This window comes from Pangasianodon hypophthalmus, chromosome 8 (assembly GCF_027358585.1).
Source record: "Pangasianodon hypophthalmus isolate fPanHyp1 chromosome 8, fPanHyp1.pri, whole genome shotgun sequence".
In the NCBI taxonomy this organism is placed as follows: domain Eukaryota; kingdom Metazoa; phylum Chordata; class Actinopteri; order Siluriformes; family Pangasiidae; genus Pangasianodon; species Pangasianodon hypophthalmus.
Genome location: NC_069717.1, coordinates 22,042,594 through 22,063,949, shown reverse-complemented (window position 1 = coordinate 22,063,949; position 21,356 = coordinate 22,042,594). Strand labels below are relative to the sequence as shown.

The 21,356-nt window shown below is 39.1% G+C and overlaps 2 protein-coding genes across 2 annotated transcripts; one reads left to right on the top strand and one right to left on the bottom strand.

Moving 5' to 3' along the window:
- Positions 1-4,010, bottom strand: b3galt4 (UDP-Gal:betaGlcNAc beta 1,3-galactosyltransferase, polypeptide 4). Its single transcript, XM_026925928.3, has 2 exons — positions 3,693-4,010; positions 1-2,997 (listed from the first exon to the last, which is right to left on the bottom strand). Exon 2 carries the CDS (start codon positions 2,802-2,804, stop codon positions 1,704-1,706), a length of 1,101 nt encoding a protein of 366 aa, XP_026781729.1. The 5' UTR covers positions 2,805-2,997; positions 3,693-4,010; the 3' UTR covers positions 1-1,703.
- A 668-nt stretch (positions 4,011-4,678) lies between these two features.
- nr2c2 (nuclear receptor subfamily 2, group C, member 2) lies at positions 4,679-21,284 on the top strand. Its single transcript, XM_026925776.3, has 15 exons — positions 4,679-5,589; positions 7,898-8,028; positions 9,965-10,066; positions 12,053-12,253; positions 12,684-12,789; positions 12,891-13,070; positions 13,452-13,599; positions 14,091-14,181; positions 14,346-14,482; positions 14,753-14,927; positions 16,379-16,500; positions 17,952-18,091; positions 18,228-18,365; positions 19,146-19,251; positions 19,334-21,284. Exons 2-15 carry the CDS (start codon positions 7,969-7,971, stop codon positions 19,506-19,508), a joined length of 1,881 nt encoding a protein of 626 aa, XP_026781577.2. The 5' UTR covers positions 4,679-5,589; positions 7,898-7,968; the 3' UTR covers positions 19,509-21,284.
- Positions 21,285-21,356: the final 72 nt, after the last annotated feature.

Here is a 21,356-nt window from a genome sequence, read left to right as displayed (position 1 = left end):
TATATATATATATATATATGCAGTCCCATGGATTATTGGCAATGTTATTCATTCATTCAAATAAGTCAGGGTCACTGTGGATCTGGAGGCAGGAATACACCCTGGATGGGACGCCAGTCCATCGCAGAGCATCACGCGTGCACACACACACACATTCACACCAAGGGGTAATTTAAAAATAGCCAATCCACCTACTGGCATGTTTTTGGCCAGTAGGAGGAAACCGGAGAACCTGGATGGAACCCACACAGACCGTAACCCAAACTCAGGATCCACCCATGAGCCATGGGTATGAGTGTGTTGATTGAAATAAAGTTCTTCCCCTAATCTTCTTACCTTTAATATGTTACCTGAATCCATGATCTTTTGATAATTTACAGTCGAACTGGGAGGTATCACTTTTAGATAGCACCTGCCAAAGAGCTTTGAAATGAATTCTCACTCACCATTTTGTACGAAACAAGCAACGTTGTAGTGCATGCTACTTATAAATGGGAAGAATTATTATTATTATTATTATTATTTTAAACTCTTGTCTGTTTTTGTCCTAGTTCATAAAGATGGTAAAATGCAAAAAAAAAAAAAAAAACCCGAATGGAATAAGCATAGACCTCAAATTACATAATGTTAATTTGGCCACTATTACAATTTTCAATGCTAGCATTTACAAGTATTACTTTAGGAACCTGATCCTGTTCCACTTTCTCCCCACTTCATGAATTTGCTCAGCAAATCACATAAACATACAGAATTTTGTAGTCAGGGTTTTTTTTTTTTTTTTTTGCATAATTTCACACTTCTCTGCTTCATGTAAATTATGTAGCTAATGTTTGCTTTCTCTTCAACTCTTCGCCCTACAACCCTGAGTGTTAGCTCAGTGCCTTTGTTTGGTGGGTAAACAGATTAAATGTCGCTGAAAATAACTATAAATCCTGACTTCAGAGCTCCCAGCTATGATTTAGGTTTATTAGATGCGACACTGAAGGAGTATAAATAGTGGGCAAAACTATAATAACCTACATTCTGCTTTGCTTTACAGCCATATCGATTAGCATTGACCATTTGACCATGTGCATCAGCCCGTGCAATAAAAAACGTCGTGAAAACACACTGCATTCAGTTATATAAAGAATAGCAATTGAACTTTGTAAAAGTTACTCTTACAACTATTCACGCTTTTGTCAAAATCATTCTCATCTTTCAGTCTTCTGTTGCATAAGGCCATATGTTCTTGTGGAAGAGCAGGTTTGAGAGCTGCCCATTGTACTCTTGCAAACATCATCTTTCTTCTTAGGAAATATTCAAATCAAACACATTTGTTTACTGTCGTTTTTATCATCGAACCTCATAAATATGAATGTTCAAAGACAGTGGTCATGTCCAGCAAGCTCACTTCAGTTGCATCAAGAAAAATTTTTTACACCTTACTTGTAAAACATTAAATATTTATAAATAAATATAAATATTTAGCTATGAATTCAGACTACATTATAGTGAAGTTTATGAAGTGTGTTTGAAACACATTTGACTATCAAGTGCTTGTACAGGGAATGTAATAAATAACACAGACATTTATTATTTGACAACTGGCACATAAAACAACTATACATGGTAGTTCGTCATGTACTTCTTCAGCCTGTACAAGTGTGTGTGCGTGTCTAAGAAATACTGCATAATCTTCTTCACTTTCCATGGGTTTCTGTTTATAATGTAGGCCATAACATGTATCCTAGTAGTGCTCTCAATTTACAAATGCCAAGTGAAGAGCGGACTCCCACCCAGGAGCAGGGAGCTTTGGAATGCATGTCTTCCCAGTAGTTGAGCATTTCCTCAGGTTTAGTATGATGGGCAGACACCATGGCCTGGTAACAGCAGCGTGCATACGGCATGGGTGGTCCTCCGGAGAAGAGCGGGCAGTGAGTGGGAGCGATGCCAGCTGTGTTGGCACACAAACCTACAAACACATCTTCAGGAGGCAGGGGCTTGGGCAACGGTGAGGCAGCAGCTGCCAGAGAGAGCTTTAGCACAGCGGGACGGGAAAGCACGTATGCGGTTCCGCTGCAGTAATCAGGGAAGACCGCACCCGAGAAAGCATCTTTAGGAAAAAAGTGCTTGCTGCCTGGATCATGGTCCGGTGCTACCTTCAAGTGAACCCGACCGAGGTAGAGTTCCTCAAGCTCCCTCTCTTGTGCCCCCCAGTTAAGGTTGATGTACTGTAGTAACGCACTGGGGTTGAACATCACATCGTCATCCACCTTGGCTAGGAAGCGAGCTTCAGGGCAAAAGCGCCGGGCCCAAGCTAACATGGACAAGGTCTTTAAGGTCAGATTAGCGTAAGAGTCCACGAAGCGACCCTGAACCAGGTCTCCGTGTTCCCGTGCCTCATCTGTCAGTTGTTTGGTCAGAACAGTATCTGATACCTGTCCTATCATGAACAAAGTCATGACCCGATAACCTCGGACTTGCACTTCACCACCCCAGGTATCACGGATTGCCTGACGAGCTTTCTTATTAGCAGGGGCCGAGGTCACCATGGTGATGAGATAGGGCTTTGCACGCTGACAAACAAGCGGACTCGGCATAAGGAGGTATTCTTCTGGACGTGTAGGGGGCACGCTCTGAGGAAGAATCCCTCCCTGGCCACCCCCGACTCCATTCATTCGTAGAGAAGTGACCCATGACTCAATGTAGTCGATGAAGAGAGTTACAAAAAGGCAGGTAAAGACCAGTAGGCACAGGACTTGGGCCAGCCCAAAGTGCTTCACCAAACGGATTTTACAAACCCACAGACCACGGATCACCATTCCTGCAGACGCAAGTTCAGCCCCAAACCATCAGAAATGCTTCTCTTTATACTGTACTTCTTAACACGCAGTTTCACTTCTCTTTCTAATGCTGGGAAGAAGTGTTCTGTGTTGAAGGTTACACTCAAAAGAGCCTAAAAACATTTGCACAGGCAAATAACAGCATCAGCATGTCTTCAACACGAAGATCTGTCTGTATAGAAAAGAAAAGAAACAATTTGGTGAACAATAATCCAGTAAAGGGTTCTCAGATTTAAGAAATCAGGTACACACATACAGCTACACTATCATCTTGTGGGTTTAATATGACAAACATTTCGACTTAAAGGTCACCAGATAAAATAATGTGGCTACATTTGGAAACTAGCATCTTGGTCTTGTTTATACCACCATTTCCATTTCACATAAACATAACAGACTGACAGGAATGAACTAGAGAGAAAAAAACAGTTTCAGTTAAGTCTTATTTTGGAGATAGACTCTCAATTGTATTGGAAATACAATATCGTAGCTAAGTTTTATCAGAACTGGTGTTCTGAGGAAATCCTGAAGTTTAACCGCGTCACCGGAAATTACATTCGCCCAAAACCATTAGCTATATATATACATACATCCAAAAAAAATTAAAAATAATAATAAAAATTTTAAATTAATATTAATAATAAAAATAACGTTTTTTTATTACTGGGTGTTGTATCCATACTAGCTAAATTAACACCTAACACCTAATATATTTAAAAAACAACAACAACAACAAAAAACGTTCATTCTTTATATTCTATGTATCTTATATATCATTCAGGTCGATTGTAAACAAACACCAACATCACCATCAACATCTACAAACATTTCTAGGGTTTGTTAGAAGATCAGCTCAGTGAGACACACCTTATCTTTCTGAAACATCCGACACACACATACACATCCGTCCCGTTATTCAGACTGCAACTTGTTATCTCCTCGTCTCCACTGTGCAATTCCACAAAACCAGCCTAGAATATAAACACAGTCAGTGTGTCAGCTCAGTGGCCAGGACTCTTCTCAAACGCATCTGTCGTCGTTCTGGTTTTGTAAGAGACACAGGAAACGTGTATAAACCCTCCAAAAAATAGCAGGAAGATGTGCGGTTACTCAAAGCACAATTTGTTGTTGTAGCCTGCATTTTTTTGTGTATTCAGGCGCCATCTAGCGGTGGAGTGTTGCATCGCTGTGCTGAGAATGAAGCCCTCTTCACGCCTTTTATTGCAGGTTATTACGCGTGATTGCACTCTTATTGCTGTCATCATTATCATTTATTGCTGTCTATCAGTATGCAAATTATGTGCAAGATTTTTTTTTTAATGTCATGCATATCCTCTGTGATTCTTTTTTGCCAGTCTCAAAGAAACTTCTAATCTTTTATTAGGACTTTATTGATTTGAGGGCAAAATGGAAAAGAGGCCTAGAATGTTTTATTGATTCCTATTGGCTGTTCTATATTATGCACCCCCTTGTGTTGTCTGTACACACACACACACACACACACAGAGAGAGAGAGAGAGAGAGAGAGAGAGAGAGAGAGAGAGTTGGCCTATACAGTACATTCTCTGATAATTTTTTTTTTTTAAAAAGAAAAGTCTGGCATTAAAACAGAGAGAGAGAGAGAGAGAGAGAGAGAGAGAGAGAATGTCACACACAATATGTGTGCTATATATATGTGTGTGTGTGTGTGTGTGTTTATTATGATGTCATTTTTAGATACCAAATACAATTTATTAAAAAGGAAAAAAAAAAAAAACTCAAGTGTACTACTGTAATTGTATGCTAATGATGTCACAACTTAAGAAAAATTCATCATGAGCTAGTAGTTGCCAAAATACAGACTGAGCTGCTCAAGCTGGTAGACTGTGTTAGCCAGCTGGGAGTTATTTCCCAACTTCTGTATTACTTCTTCTCCATATTACTGCTTATTTTATATACGTAACACACTGCATATTTTGTGCATCCATTTTTTGTGCACATTACTGTACATATATTTCTTATTTCTTATTCATTTCTGATCTTTTAATTTAGTATTTAAATGCACAGTCTAAAGAGGAGTAGGCCAGGTTTTCCTTGCACATATAACTGTATAGGTGACAAATAAAATTGAATCTTCTCTAATCTGATCAGTAAACGTCTGAGATTGAATCTGATTGCAGATAACGTCTATGATGTTGCATTAGCAGTAATTCAGAACCTGTTTTCTTTCTACCAGCTGGTACAGATGAGCAGGCTGAGCAGCTGGGCCTGTGTCATGGCAGCTGCTAGCTGCTCAGACTAAGCTGGGGCTTTCAGCAGGGAATGCTTTGGTAGTTTAATGTATTTGGTGCTTTGTTTGATGTACCAACATTTCTTACAGGCATTACATCACTGTGCGGGCATTAACTGAAACCGTTACTGATAACAGCGAAAACAAATGAGAGCACCAGAGGTTATTATCAGGTCGCCACGGGTAGCGCACTACTCTGACATGATTATTTAACACACACAAAGCGGTATTAAAAACTCAATGTGGAAATCCACCAATCAGCGCGCGCGTGAGGAGGCAGACGCGATGACGCCAGCGCCGTCTGGTCGTCGTGGCTGGTGCGCGCGAGCGCAGAGAAAAAGGGGGGCAGAGCGAGCGCGCGACACGGAGGAAGAGAAAAAACTCCCAGCAGGCCGAAACGGGGTCACGAACTATGACCTTTCACAGGAGAAAAACAATAACAAATCATTTGTATTAACCGTAACGACTGTAAAACTACGTTCACTAGCGTCACAGGTAAGCCATATTTCTATTTTTGTGCTTCCCGCGACCATGAACGCTGTTTAAAATGGGCAAGATAAAAACGGTTTTTCTGTCGTTTAGCTGAGCGGGGAAGCAGCCCGGCACCGAGGCTCAACGGCAGGCCGTGCCGTGCTGTCGGACCGCACATTCCTTATCCGCCGACTGAAAATAAAAGCGTGTCGACCACATTCTGCCATTTTTTTACACATATTCCTCAGCTGCTGTCAATTTACAAACAAACACTCATGCAGACTGTAGCTGGAATTTTATACGAAAAATGCGCGCGACAAAGAAGACCGAGAATTAGCCTGTTAGCTAGTAGGCTAACTGTATTGGTGTGCAGCTGAACTCGACTCTAACGTTCATTTTTCTACCCGTATTTCGGCAAACCCAAATTTCTGCGGCACTATTGGTTATTACAAGCTATCTGCCTATTGGACAGTCTAGTAGCCAATGCAACCGCAGAAGTCGGGATAATACTGACAAATCCCATCGCAGGGGGCGGGATTTGTCGCAATATGGGTGGGGGAATGAGGCGACCCTTTTACCTTTGCCATCTCGGGACAGTGGGTGTTTTTTTTTTTTTTTTTTTTTTTTTTTTTTTTTTTCCCTCCCCGCCCGACCTGAATATATAGGATACACGACTCCGTTGACAATCCGACAGACACTGCATGAATTAACCCCTGATGATAAAAAAACAAATGTTTCAAATTGATTTAAAGAAACTGCATGTAATACTTGAGTGTCCTTATTTTGGCATTCCGCCAGATTCTCCATTTTGTGCCTTTTTGCCCCTCTGAGAGGAGTATGAGGATTTCTGCAGCTTCTTTGCTGTCATAGTACAGATTTACAATAAAACAACACCTAATGAACTTTTTAAAAATAGAGTCAAGGACAAATTTTGCTTTAAAAACTGCATTTGGGACCCCATAGATGCTCTGCAACATCATTTTAGGTTCAGTAGCTCAGTGCAGATGCAGCATTCAAGAGCAGGAGGAGCATCAAATCAATAGGACAAATAACTTATATGGATTAAAATATAATATATAGCCTTTTTAAAAAATGACAGCTTGCTTGTGTATAACCTGCAGAAGTGTATTACAAGGGCATTAGCATGTACTGTACTTTTAAAATAAGTTACTGTACTCTTAAAATAATGTAATGTACCCTTAAAATAATGTACTGTATCCTTAATATAGAGCACTGTACCTTAAAATGCCCTGTGCCTTCACAATAATGTCCTACATCCTTAATATAATTAACTGTATCTTTTCAATAATTTACTGTACCTTTAAAACAATACACTCTACCTTCATACTCCATAAAGTAACTGAATATTGATGTGTAATGACTCAGTTTGACCTGGAGGGCATGGTGCCATTTCCTGTTTAAAAAAAAAAAAAAAAAAAAAAAAAAGCCTTTCCTGTAAATGTGTAAGATGATACCAAACTTGGGAGACTGGAATGTGATGTGGCAGGCTGCTACAGTAGTATCCCAAATATGTATTCGAAATCAAACTTTAATAGCACTGATGATTTACTAAATGGTCAGCGTGCACACATGCTGTCTACGCTGTTGCCCATAACTTACCTTCAGTGAAGCACACATAGTTTCACCAATAATTTAAGTGTTTTTCCTTGAATGGTTAAAAAAAAACTCGTGTTGACGTTTGTTATTTGCTACATTTAATTTCAGGTCGGTTCATAATATTATAGTAACACATTAGGTCTGAGCTAGACTTTGGTGCTTGGACCCCTAAATGTAATACCTTTGGTAATGGTAAGTTGTGGTTTTCAGCCCTGTAATAATAATAATATATATATATCTTTATTTATACATATAAAATAATAATCTGGCTCCATTTTGAGAATGACTGGTATAGTGTGTCAGCTTAAAGGTGCAGTTTGCAATTTTGCTGCAATTTTTAAGTGTTCGTAAATCCAAAATAGTCACATATGCAATTTCAGAAACTCTAATTTGTAATATTGCCATTGGTTTTGGTAGCTTATTAGTCTTAACATATATTATGAATAAATCTAAATAATAAGGCAAAAGGAGCCTCTAAAATTACCAACTGTTCCTTTAATCCAATGACATAGTTAACTAGTTATATGCACAATGTATTGTTTATAGTTACCCCAATGTTGGCTAAAAACTGGTACTAAATAAATTTAATAAATTTAAATGGTGTACTGTGAGCATCCTAACCAATGTCAGTGAGTGTTTCTGAGTACACAGCTGTATGAATGCAGTGTACTGTTTGTCATATCATAGTCTGATGTGTTGTTCATGTGGTGCACAGGTCCAGCTGGTCATAACAGATGCAGCAGTGGCCTTGCTCCAGTAAGACACTGCTAATGACCTTATATCAGCATGACAACCAACCTGGCGATGCTGGCTCAGCAGATAGTGACCACTGAGCAGGTAGCCGAGGTGAGTGACCTTTGTGTAAATGTGAGGGTAAGACTGAGTGAGACATGAGCCTCTGTTTAAAGTGTACCTTAATCAATATTGTCCCATCTTGTTATTTCTTGAAATAGAAGATTTATCCAGGATGTGTTTTTTTGATTATATGAATGGATTGAGATCGAAAGTGTGACCAATCCTGTTCTATCCAGAAGAAAGTTTCAGTCCCTCCCACTGCAGCAATCCCACCCACTCCAGCAAAAAACTTTGACCAGTCCTTCTCGCTCCAGCAGAAAGTTTGACTAATCCCATTTGTTCTAGCAGAAAGTTTGATCAGTCTCTCCTGCTCCAGCAAAGGGTTTGATCAATATCACCCCCTCCAGCAGAAAGTTTTACTAATCCCTCTCTCTCCAGCAAAAAAAATTGTCTAATCTTGCCCCCTCCAGCAGAAAGTCTGACCAATCTTGTTTGTTCCAACAACAAAAAAGTTTGATCAATCCCAGCTGCTCTAGCAGAGAGTTTGATCAATACTGACTACTCCAGCAAAAAGTTTGATTAATCCCTCTCACTCCAACAAAAATTTTGATCAGTGTCTCTTGCTCCAGCAGGAAGTTTGACTAATTCCTTCCCCTCAGCAGAAAGTCTGATCCTGTTTGTTCATGCAGAAAGTTTGATCGATTTCACCCCCTCCAGGAGAAAGTTTGATCAATCCCACCCCCTTCAGAAGAAAGTTTAATCAATTCCACCCCCTTTAGAAGAAAGTTTGCCCAATTCCACCCAATCCCACCCCCTTCAGCAGAAAGTTTGATGAATCCTACCCCCTCCAGCAGAAAGGTTGATCAATCCCACCCCCTCCAGCAAAAAGTTTCATCAATTCAACCCCGTCCAGAAGAAAGTTTGCCCAATCCCACCCCCCTCCAGCAGAAAGTTTGATGAATCCCACCCCCTCCAGCAGAAACTTTCATCAGTTCAACCCCCTCCAGAAGAAAGTTTGATGAATCCCACCCCCTCCAGCAGAAAGTTTGATCAATTCAACCCCCTCCAGAAGAAAGTTTGATCAATTCAACCCCTTCCAGAAGAAAGTTTGCCCAATCCACCCCCTCCAGCAGAAAGTTTGATCAATCCCACCCCCCTCCAGCAGAAAGTTTCATCAGTTCAACCCCTTCCAGAAGAAAGTTTGATCAATCCCACCCCCTCCAGTAGACAGTTTCACCAATTCAACCCCCTCCAGCATAAAGTTTGACTAATCCCACAGCCTCCAGCATAAAGTTTGCCCAATCCCTCCCATGTTAATGAACGTGGCCTTTCTTTGTCCAGTGAGCTTCATATCTCACCACCTGCATGAGAGTGCTCCTGTGACTTTTTTTTTTGGGTCTTTGGGGATTTCAGTCCCGATGCACAACTCTATTACATGCTACAGGTGCAATGAAAAAAAAATTCAGTTGCAGAATACAACCATAATAGCCAGAGAGATGTTAGTGGTTAAGAGCAGATCTGTTTTATCAACTAGACACATGATCTGCTTTGTTGCATTATTTCCTCTTTAAACTGTCTCTGAGAAATCATGCTTGTTTCTGGGTATAAGTTACGAAAGTGTAAGTGTTCCAAATTATCAAGGAAACGGTGAACAGAGAATCCACACACCAGAAGCCAACAATATCATGTCTGGTATTTGACTGTTTAGCATTTGACATCACATTAAAATATGATTTATTAAATTTGAAAAAAGATTCTTTGGGGAAAATACATTTTCTTCTACCTTGTGTGAAAGTCACCAGTGTGTGTTTACGCAGCTCTTTGTGGGTCTTTGTATTGCACGACTGGTCTCCATGGAAACACGGCACTTGACCCGCAAAGGACGAGTTTAACGAGAGGACATCTTGCCCCTATTCTCTTATTTGCTCAGTGTGTGTGATATGCACGTTGTGATTTAAATGTCCAAGGGTGTTTGTGTGCCTTGCAGACGCAGGCATCTCCTACAGACAGCCCGGTGATGAGTGCTTCTCCACAGCGCATTCAGATCATCTCCACTGACTCCTCTGTCACCACGCCACAGAGAATCCAGGTACATGACTTTTATTTAGACAACACAAACATACATGTGTCACATTTATAGTTAATAGAATAAAATAAGTCAAGGTTCTCATGTGTCCTGGAAAATCTGGGATTGTGTAGACTTGTTTTCAGGTTATGGGAGGAATGTGGGTAGAAGTGGATAAAATGTCAGGGAAATATTAGTAAAGTGCTGGAAAAGCGTAAAGATGGGCTTTTAGGGAAGTGAAATGGCACGTTTGAACATATTTCCGTCTTAGCTCATATATTTCTTTTAAATATGTAAGATTGGAGGAAGTCACTCGACTTCCTGTAGTAGAGCTGAAAAAACTGTCTGTAGTTCAGTGACTCCCATTTACCTCTGTTGTGGCCAATCACACTTGTTTATGAAAATTATTTACCTGGAAGAAGCCTTAACAGCATGCATTTATTCTCCACTTCACATTCAAAACAGCTACCTTTCCTCTGTCCAGAGTAGAGGTGTGCATCGGGACAAAAAAGCACAGAAATGTGCTTCAAATATGTGGTGTAAAGAAAGGTCACGTTCATTAACAAGGGAATGTACAGGGGAGTGTGTGGCATTCAATGTGACGCATCCTGCATTCATTCAGTTCATCTTCGGGAAATGCTTTACACTGATCACATTCACAATGGTTTAAATGGCCAATTTGTTTATATTTTTGGAAATACTGTACAGGGTGTCCCAAAAGTCTAGGGAAAATTAACACTTTTTTTAAAATGCATGTCCATCACAACCTGATTATCTGGAGAATATTATATTATATATTATATATATATTATAATTATAACTATTATATATATAATTTATAAATTATATATTTACATATAAATTATAACTAATATATGTGTGTGTGTGTGTGTGTGTATAAACTAAGTATTTTTGAAGACATTTTGCTAAATAGTGTTAATTTCCCCTATGTATAGAGACTTTTGGGACACCGTTTAGAACCACCTATGATTTGCTGCAAGCTACAATCACAAATAATAATTGTGGGAAAACATAAAAACAGAAACCTCCATTGCATTAGTTTGAAGTGGTAATGTGAAGCACCATTAGAAAACAAAATATAACAACTTCAAATTGTCTTATTGTTGGTCAACTAATCACTTAGGTTAAGGATGAAAAGGTAACCATTTTCGCCATTCAGGCATGTTCGTTGCTTATCGGACCTTTGCCAGCATCCGCAAGGAATCTTACGTTGCTGGGCCACACATTTTAGTTGAAAACCCTTTCATCACAGGGTTAGTTTTAGCTAAATGTATTTGTTTTACCTTCATCTTACCAGGAGAATCCCACTGAGGTAGAACCTCTTTCGCAAAGGAGAGCTAATTAAGAGACTGCAGAATTGGAATTTTGACCTCAATCAAAACTTTGGTTAGTCTGTTTGATTATTTTGGTGTGGAATTTGAATGAAAGCTTAACCAGCACACTGGTGTCTTACAGTGAGTAAGCCTGTACACATAGAATTTAATATTTCATTAAACCTTGTGATTAAACATGGATAACAATAATATTGTTAAACATGGAATGACTGCTGGATGGACAGGACCTTTGAATAGTCTATGAATAAATTCTGCTGTAAAGATAGACAGCTTTCATGTTGATTTCTAAATGTATTATGTTATCACATGTTAAATTAATTGCAGATGAAATCAATAAATAGCAGCAGTTTTAGAAGTGTGTTGGTGTTGCCTTTTTCACTTTTGTGCTTAACCAGACTTCAAAATGCTTAAACTTTACAAACAGGAAAACATGCTTCAGTTCAGGAAGGTCTATAGTTTTCAGAACTATATATTTGGAAATGTCAAATGTGAAGCATTTTCTCAGGCTGCCACACTTGCAGTATATCTTGAAAAAGGCAAATGAATTCTAAAATGTAGGGGAACTCTGTTCTTTGCACATAATAGCACTAATCGCAAAAGCACTGAAGAGAGAGGTTGTTCATACTAATAGCATGCTTCTGATCCTCCTGCTCAGATTGTGACGGATCAGCAGACGGGACAGAAGATCCAGATTGTGACAGCTGTAGATCCGGCCAATGTGCCCAAGCAGCAGTTTATCCTGGCTGCTCATGATGGAACGGCAACTGGCAAAGTCATCCTGGCGTCCCCCAGCAGCCCCAGCACGAAACAGCTCATCTTCACCACAGCTGACAGCCTGGTACCTGGTCGAATACAGGTACACACACGTACACACAGTGTATAGAACTTACCTGTTTGTCAGCATCAATGGAAAACGAGCAACACAGAACTTCCGACAAGATATTGTTTGGGTAGTGGACTATTTGTAAGACAGCAGTGACACTGACATGATAGCGGCATGGTAATGTGTGTGTGAGATATTGGGACAGCAGGATTTCTGGGGTTTTTAAACATCACAGTGTCACTGCTGCCCCTGATACACTCGTATCAGCACCACACACACACACACACACACTGTCATGACACTACCATGTCAGTAGTCACGGCTGTGCTGAGAATAATCCATTACACAAATTATATCTGGTCAGAAGTGGTCCCATTATAATAACTGGTAACTCAGTTGAGGTGTTAAGTGTGATGATGGGTTAAGCAAAGACGGTGACTTTTCCCCTTGTGTGGTGGTGCAGTTTGTCACAGATGCAGTCTCAGTGGAGAGGATTCTGGGTAAAGGAGGCGAGGTGGGCCGACCGCAGCCTGTAGAGTACTGCGTCGTGTGCGGAGACAAAGCCTCAGGTAAAAACACACACACATTTACACTAGCACTTTGCACACTCTTTCAAGTTTACTTACACCTGTGTAATACATTTAATACATCTGTGTTGGTGTGTGTTTAGGGAGGCACTATGGAGCTGTTAGCTGTGAAGGCTGCAAGGGCTTCTTCAAGCGAAGTGTCAGGAAGAGTCTGACCTACAGTTGCCGCAGCAACCAAGACTGTGTGGTCAACAAGCACCACCGCAACCGCTGCCAGTTCTGCCGCCTCAGGAAGTGCCTCGAGATGGGCATGAAGATGGAGTGTGGGTGTTTTTTTTTTTTTTTTTTTTACACATACTGTACTTGCACTTTCATCAGAGTTTTTTTTTCCATGCACTGAAATATATTGACATAAAGCTACACACAAGTGTATGAAAAGTAACAAAACATGCACACATATGATGCAATGTTAAACTGAGGAATTATCCCTGCTGTGTTTTTTTTTTTTGTTTGATAGTTTGAAATGATCTGCAAATGTGTGTATGTGTGTGTGTGTGTGTGTGTGTGTGATATGTATGAATAACGATTACTATTATTGCTTAGAACAATACTGGCCCAGACTCACTGATTTCAATAATAAGTATGTGTGTATATTCTGTTGAAGTAGTTGACCTGGCTCTGTGTGTTTGTGTGTGATACTGCAGCTGTACAAAGTGAGAGGAAGCCATTAGACCTGCCCAGAGAAAAACCTGCTAATTGTGCTGCCTCAACTGAAAAGATCTACATCCGAAAAGATTTGCGAAGTCCCCTAATAGCAACGCCGACTTTCATCACAGACAAAGACGGCACACGGTAACACAAGCTGACTTCTAAACCCAAAGTATACACTTTGCTTAACACTGTTAGTCTCTAAAACACAAAGGCATACCTTATGTTGCGGTCCATTCTGTACCACCACTCAAAAAGTCACAAACTTCAGAATCTACTCATATCACAAAAAACAAAACAAATATTCTATACACAAGATGATAGATACGTTTTTATTTCTTATACCTTTCTTTAAGTGTGGAGCTGCTTAAAGAAAGTTAGCATTAGCTCTTATGTAGATTTTTGCAATTTGAATAAATTATTAAATTATTAACCATAGAGGTTTTCATCTCTGCCCTTTCAAAGTCAGATTGACAGATGCATGTTTTCATGTCTTGAAGCTCTTTATTTGATTTGTGGAGATCCATGATGGACACAGAGTAGCAATGATTTTGAGTCTTATCTTATCTTAGTCACTGTTCTTAGGAATTTCTCATACCCTTATTGGTTGTTTAAATTGTATATAATTTCTGCAGCTCTGGGTTATTGGACCCCGGGATGCTGGTGAACATCCAGCAACCTGTCATCCAAGCCGACGGCACGTTACTCTTAGCAACAGACACCAAGGTAACATCTTTTTCAATACAATCTTTTTATAGATGGGTATTTTTATGTACCTGTCGTCATGGATACCAATGTAATAATTAGTCATATCTTATTAAGACAAAGTCTTATCTTGAGTTAATTTACATAATTTGTGTGAATTAATGATGATTTGATTTGATCTTTAGACAGAAACCGGTCATGGGGATTTAGGCACACTGGCCAATGTGGTGACATCATTAGCCAGTCTCAACGATTCACTCAATAATGGGGACGGGGACATTTCAGCCAGCCAGCAGGAAGAGTCCGCTAGTGAAATCACACGGTACTGAGCGTGTATGTGTGTGTGTGAGAGAGAGGGAGAGAGAGAGAAAGAGAGTGAGAGCAAGATAGAGAGAGAGATAGAGAGAGAGAGAGAAGGCATCTGTATATTTGAGAATGTGTCCCTTTCTGTTTTTAAAAATTCCTACAGTGTAAGTTAAAGGAGGTATACGTGTGTGTGTGTGTGTGTGTGTGTGTGTACTGTTAGGGCATATACTACCAGAATGTGTTAATGTTTGTGCTGAAATTTGTGTGTATGTGCACACACACACAGTGCCTTTGACACTCTGGCCAAAGCGTTAAACCCTAATGAGGAGGGGGAGGGGCAGAGCCTGTCGGAGGCGGAGTGTGTGGGCGGAGCAACTATACAGGTCATCAGCAGAGATCAGGTCACGCCTCTTATAGAAGTGGAGGGTCCTCTGCTCACGGACACACACGTCAACTTTAAGGTGTGTCTCAACACACATGTAAAACATCGCTGCCATGTGTTATGTGTTTATAAACTATTAACTATTGAACTAAGTTTGTTAATAGGCCTAATAAATGAAAAATAATGGCTACACATGAACCAAACCTGAGATTATTAGAGCATGGTAGCATTGTTATTTCTTGCATCGTCGTGTATACACCGATCAGCCATAACAGTAAACCCACTGATAGACGAAGTGAATAACATTGATTATCTCATTACAATGGACCAGTCAAGGGGTGGGATATATTAGGCAGCAAGTGAACAGTGTGTGTATGTTACCTTATTTTAAGGTCAATTTCTTTATATTATATATTAACTGCCTGTTTCCATAGTTATGACCTGCAGCATACATTTTTTTTTAAATTTCTTATATATGCGCTCAGTCTCACATGGTAATTGCTGCTAGCTACCCCATTAAACCAAATTACCTGTGACAGAATTTTGCCCTAAAAAGTTTACTGGTCACATGACTGATTACTCTGATGGCTATGACATAGAACCATGACTGGTTCTATGACTGGTTTATACTTCTGCGTGTGCGTATTTGTGAACACAACAGGTGTTTGCCATAATAGCATGTAACCTGAACATGAAAACCTGAGAATGAGTGCAGAATGAATGCAGATGGAGTAGTGTGAAGTAGTGGATTTAATCAAGTTTTGCATGCTTTAAATCACTGATACTATGCTGTTATCTATTAGAAGCATGCAGGTAGAGAACAGTTTGTAATTTTTCAGATTTTCTCTACAAAAAAAGAAGAGTCAAAGACGAGCGTGGATATTGCATAATAAAAGAGAACATACAGTATAATAACCCCCTACTGCATACCATTTCTGACACAGTTCTTCTGTCTAGTTCTTTTACTAACAAACTTTCACCTATGTTTGTTAACTACCCCAACACTTTAACTAGCTGACTATCATCAACCAAAACCTTTTATATATAGCTTTTTATGTATAATTAAGTAGCTCTATACATGTATATTTAGTTTAATATACAGTATATAGTGTAAATATAGCTACGTATGAACATTCATTTCATGCCCACACTGATGAGCAAAGCTGCAGATTGACACCTCTCTCTCTTGCTTCTCTCTCTCTCTCTTATCGTGCTGCACATCAGAGCTTCATGCTTGTTATTGTGCCACATTGGCCTGATGCCATATTTGCTATCAGATTAAAGAATTATATTGGCAATATTCCTCTGAAATCCTTGATTAATATATATGTTAAATTAGGGTCACAATGTCTCATCAAAATGATTCCACAAAAGCAACCAAACCCAAAGAGTGATTAATGCATAGCACAATACCCCCACACTTTATAAATCATGAAGCAAATACGCATAAACGCACAAGTATAAACCAGCCTTAACAGTTCAGAAAGGAAGAGTGTACGAATCTCTGTCTCTGTGTCCTTCCCTCTCTAGCTGACAATGCCCAGTCCGATGCCTGAGTATCTCAATGTCCATTATATTTGCGAGTCTGCGTCCCGTCTGCTGTTTCTCTCCATGCACTGGGCACGCTCCATCCCAGCCTTCCTAGCTCTTGGGTGAGAGTCACTGTATGTGTTTTTGGCTCTGTTCAGACCTGGTATTAATATCCATATTGAGTGATGAGATTACAAGTGGACAGCAGTTAGTACATTGCACATTATAAAAAATATTGCACGTTATAAAAGAACACATGATGTGCCGTGCTCATCAGTGCCTGATTTAGTAATCAGAGGGAGCTGATGACAAAGTTCTCTCAGTGTGAGAAATCTTTGGTTAAAGTCTCAGAGTGTGAGCGCTGCTATGACCCTCGGCTAAAAGCAAACAATAGCAGGACGGCATAGGATGATGCCATGCTCATGGAACAGCTACAAATAAGGTAGTGGTGATGGTGAAACTTAAAGAAAACATGCTAATGGACATATAAAACCTCATAACCTCAAGCTCACTTTAAGGAATGTTTCCTTTATTCAGACTTGTTTCAGCCTGGCTCACACTGATTAATGACATAAGCAGAATGTAGTAATTTTGTTTAATCCCAGGTCTATCATTAGAGGATATTCATCGTGGAATCTGACAGGATGAACACATATTATCTCACAGTCTGTTATAGAATTCGGGTAGGATTTCATCGGTATCTCGTACAGCGTGACAATCTTTAAAGACCGCTGAAATTGCACCGTGTATAACTGGGATGACTGTACATATATGTAGATTTAGAGTTTATTCACACGTACTGAGATTACCTCATTTTTGTCATTTACAAATAACTACTCAGAAAATGAAGCACGTCTTGCCACAGTAAAGAGGTGGGCGACAATTAAAACAAACGTAACCGAGGAAAGGGCTGGCCAGTATAAAAATATAATTGATATTGTGATCAGTTATGTCACAATCCACTTTTCTGAGATATCGCAGGTATTGATATATTTTCTGACTCATTTTTATTTGAAAGAATTACAAACTTTGATTGGATGCAGCTGATTTAATGTTAACATTTTGTATTGAATCTTTAAAGTGCTAAAATGTAAAGAATTTTAATTGTAATTTTTTAAACTTAATAGTAGAATTTATTATAAATATTAGAATTTTTCCCTTTTCAGTTTTAATTAATATATTCTCATAGACATGAAACAAAAGTGTTCTCGAACCCAGTTTTAGGGTTTCTACTGTTTTGCTGGCAGTTTCTTAGCAAATCTATACATATATACAGTATATATCATGATGCATATTGTGTATTGTAGAAATGTTTACATGTATCATGATGTGATATTTTTGTCATATCGCCCGGCCCTAACAAAGGCTATAGTAGCCTATGTTTAAACCAGAGTAGTTTAAAAACTATGCATTTCTTTTTTTATTTCTCCAACTTTAACAACAGTGTATTTGAAAGTAAGCCACTACATGCTGAGCATCTGTAATTGTGTGTAATTGTGCTCAGTTGATGAGCCCTTGCATCTCATTCTTGAGCGTGTGTCTCTATATATGTATATGCGTTTGTGTGTTGCAGGCAGGAGTGTAACACATCTCTGGTACGGGCGTGCTGGAACGAGTTGTTCACTCTCGGGCTGGCGCAGTGTGCTCAGGTCATGAGCCTCTCCACCATCCTGGCTGCCATCGTCAACCATCTGCAGAGCAGCATACAGGAGGGTATGTTAGCTCTATAATGCCCCAAGAGAAGTAGGAGCTTTTGGTTTAAAAGGAAAAATTGTTTGTCATTTTTATGATGGAGAAATGTGACAGTCCTTAATGTTCCAGTAACTAATCACTCTTTCGTTACTTAAAGACAAGCTGTCTGGTGAACGAGTGAAGTTGGTGATGGAGCACATCTGGAAGCTGCAGGAGTTCTGTAACAGCATGGCCAAGCTGGAGACGGACGGCTATGAGTATGCCTACCTGAAAGCCATCGTCCTCTTCAGTCCAGGTAAACACATGTTCCTGACACTCTTCCTACACGGGCCAAAGAATTACAACTGGCATTTTTGGATCTTGCTTATTTTTCAGAAACAGTGAGGTGTTTGGATACCCAATCAGCAAAATGCACTGAAATATCAGACAGCGAAAATATCAGCATAGTAGACTGTGCACTTTTTTGCACTTTATATTGTTTTTTGTCCATGGTATTTGTATTGTATTGTGTGTAGTACCATGGTCATAGAGGAACAATAACTTGTCCAACTGAATACCTGTATAGTGGACGGGAATGAAAATCTACTCAACTTTTATACCACATTTTTATTGTCTGTTTTTGTTCTTTCTAATAATAATTAGATGTTGACTGACTGACATTTCAGTGGGCTGAATTTCTGTTAATCTCATTTGAAATGTATGTTTGACCTTATTATTGAATAAAAGAATAAAACTGTATTAATTAAAACCAATTTAATAATGTGAATATGTCATAGTGTTATTTAAAGTTTAACCCACATACCAATGTCTCTTCCTTACTTAAACTGCTCAGTTCTTATGTAAGGAGATGTGCTGTTCTGTCCTGAAGTGTATATTCCTATTACACCACAGGCAAAGACTTTTTATTCATTTATATCCACATTTAGTGCTGTGGAATGTCTGCAAAACATGTTAGGAAAAAAAGTCATTCACTCATCAGCGTAACATTTCTCTATCTTGAACTTAATAAGACCAAAAAATGCTTGTCATGTTACCAAGAAAACACAAAGCTTAAACTTCTCCTTCACTCTTTAAGACCACCCAGGCCTGAACAGCTGCAGCCAGATCGAGAAGTTTCAGGAGAAAGCGCAGATGGAGCTGCAGGATTACGTACAGAAGACTTATCCAGATGACACTTACAGGTCTGTACGTTGATCTTCATCATCTTGTTCACCCCTCTGCCTTTACTCTTTTCCTTATTAATTGCTTCCTCTGAATTGGCAGACTGGCGCGAACCCTGATGCGTCTGCCAGCGCTGCGTCTGATGAGCTCCAGCATAACGGAAGAACTTTTCTTCACCGGGCTAATCGGAAACGTGCCCATCGACAGCATCATCCCGTACATCCTCAAAATGGAGACCGCCGACTACAACAGCCAAATCAGTGGTCCTACAGCATGACTCCAGAGTGGCTTGTTTTGAGCTACAGATGAAGACTGAAATCCTACAATCTCCCATCATCACTTGCCTTCATTGCAAAGCAATGCAAAAGTTAGGACCATCAGTTTTTCCCCCTTGCGTCGAGCATTTCATTTTCCTGACAAAGAGCCGTAACAGTGATACTGTCTGACTGAATGTTACTTAATATGGTTTGCATTTTAGTTCTCTAAGAGTGATGCATCATGGGACTTAGAGTTTTGAAACTCAATATTGTTTTATTTTTCTGAAAATGAAAAAAAGTCAATCAGCTACTTTTAAGCACTTGTTTTCCAGTCAGAACGTACCATACGCACGCTTTTGTATTATTTATGATCTGTGTATTAAGGATTTGACTCCTCATCAATGAACTGTAGTAGCGCTTTGGTAGTGTAATGGAAATCCGTCAGTGTTCACTTCTGATCCTGAAAACAACCTCATCATGAATTCTTATGCAAAAGAGTTGCATGGGTCTCTTTGTGACCCAGGGTCCTGGGTCTAATCTAGGATCTTTTTTTTGCCTTCCATAGTGTATTGAATATTCTTACATATATATATATATATATATCTACACACACGTATAGAGAGAGAAAGAGGAGACCCTGATAAACAGGCACTATTACTTCTAGGATCAATTTCCCAGATGTGCATTAAGCCTAGTGTTGCACTAAATTGCAATGTCAGTGGTGATCTATTATTGAAAATTTAAGTTTTTTTTTTTTTTTTTTAATAAAAGATTTAAGCCACAGATTAGGCTTAATGTAGGTCATGCAGATACCTGATATATGTGAGCTCTGAATCTACAACTCCAGTGATCTTGGTATTGATTTACAAAACAACACCTCTGCTGTTCAGACAATCAGCATATAAAAGGATGATGCACTTATCCTGGACATCACGCTTTCTTCACTTACTGTTATAATATTTCCTCCATCCTTCTACCTGTTCAGTTGTATTTATTTGAATGATTCCTCATTATATATCAGTTCCACTCTTTTCCATTAACTCTTAATATTTTGATTTTAGTCTGATGTTATAGAACGATCTAAGATCACTCCTCAGAATTCTGATCGGTGACTGCGGTAAATAATGTAGTGAGCTCCATTGTACCAGCAGGTTGCACACAGTTAGTGTTCCATTATGTTTTAATTTATTCATTAGAAACAAGCCGTTGTGGCTCAGTGTGTTTTCTGCCATATGAAATCATGACAGCTGTCTTCTGTGAAACGTACTCAAAGTACAATCATGCACTTATGAATATTATATGAAAGTGTGAAATACATCTATGTACCCCTTTTAGGGTGAACTTCAAACATAAGGAGATGAATATCTACATACCAGAAATGTATATGTACTGTATAAAAGCCTACCTAAATATTTGGGTTTAAAACCCAGTCAGACTGTTTTTAATCGCTGTTGTGATATCATGTTCAATGAGATTTATACTACATGTAATTTCATTAAAATGAATGCATGTCTATTTTACACCGTTTTATTTTCTCTGGCAATGAGATGTTCAACTTTGTTTTTGTATATAATGCATGGAATAGTTAATGCATTTTATTAAATGCTGTACCAAGATGGCGTATAAATGTTGTGGCTTAGAAATACATATTTATCTGCCAGAGACTAAAAGCAAGCAAGTAATCCTTTTTTTTTTTTTTTTTTGAAGTTAACTCATTTATGTACATTGCAGAGAAACTAATGACCTCAGTGTCTTGTCAACGAAAGCTTTTTTTTAAAATATACATGTATTAACTAGTTGTGTTGGATGTGTTTTTTTTAATTATAAAAAGACTAACATAACTGATGGGTGTCAAATCACATAATGAG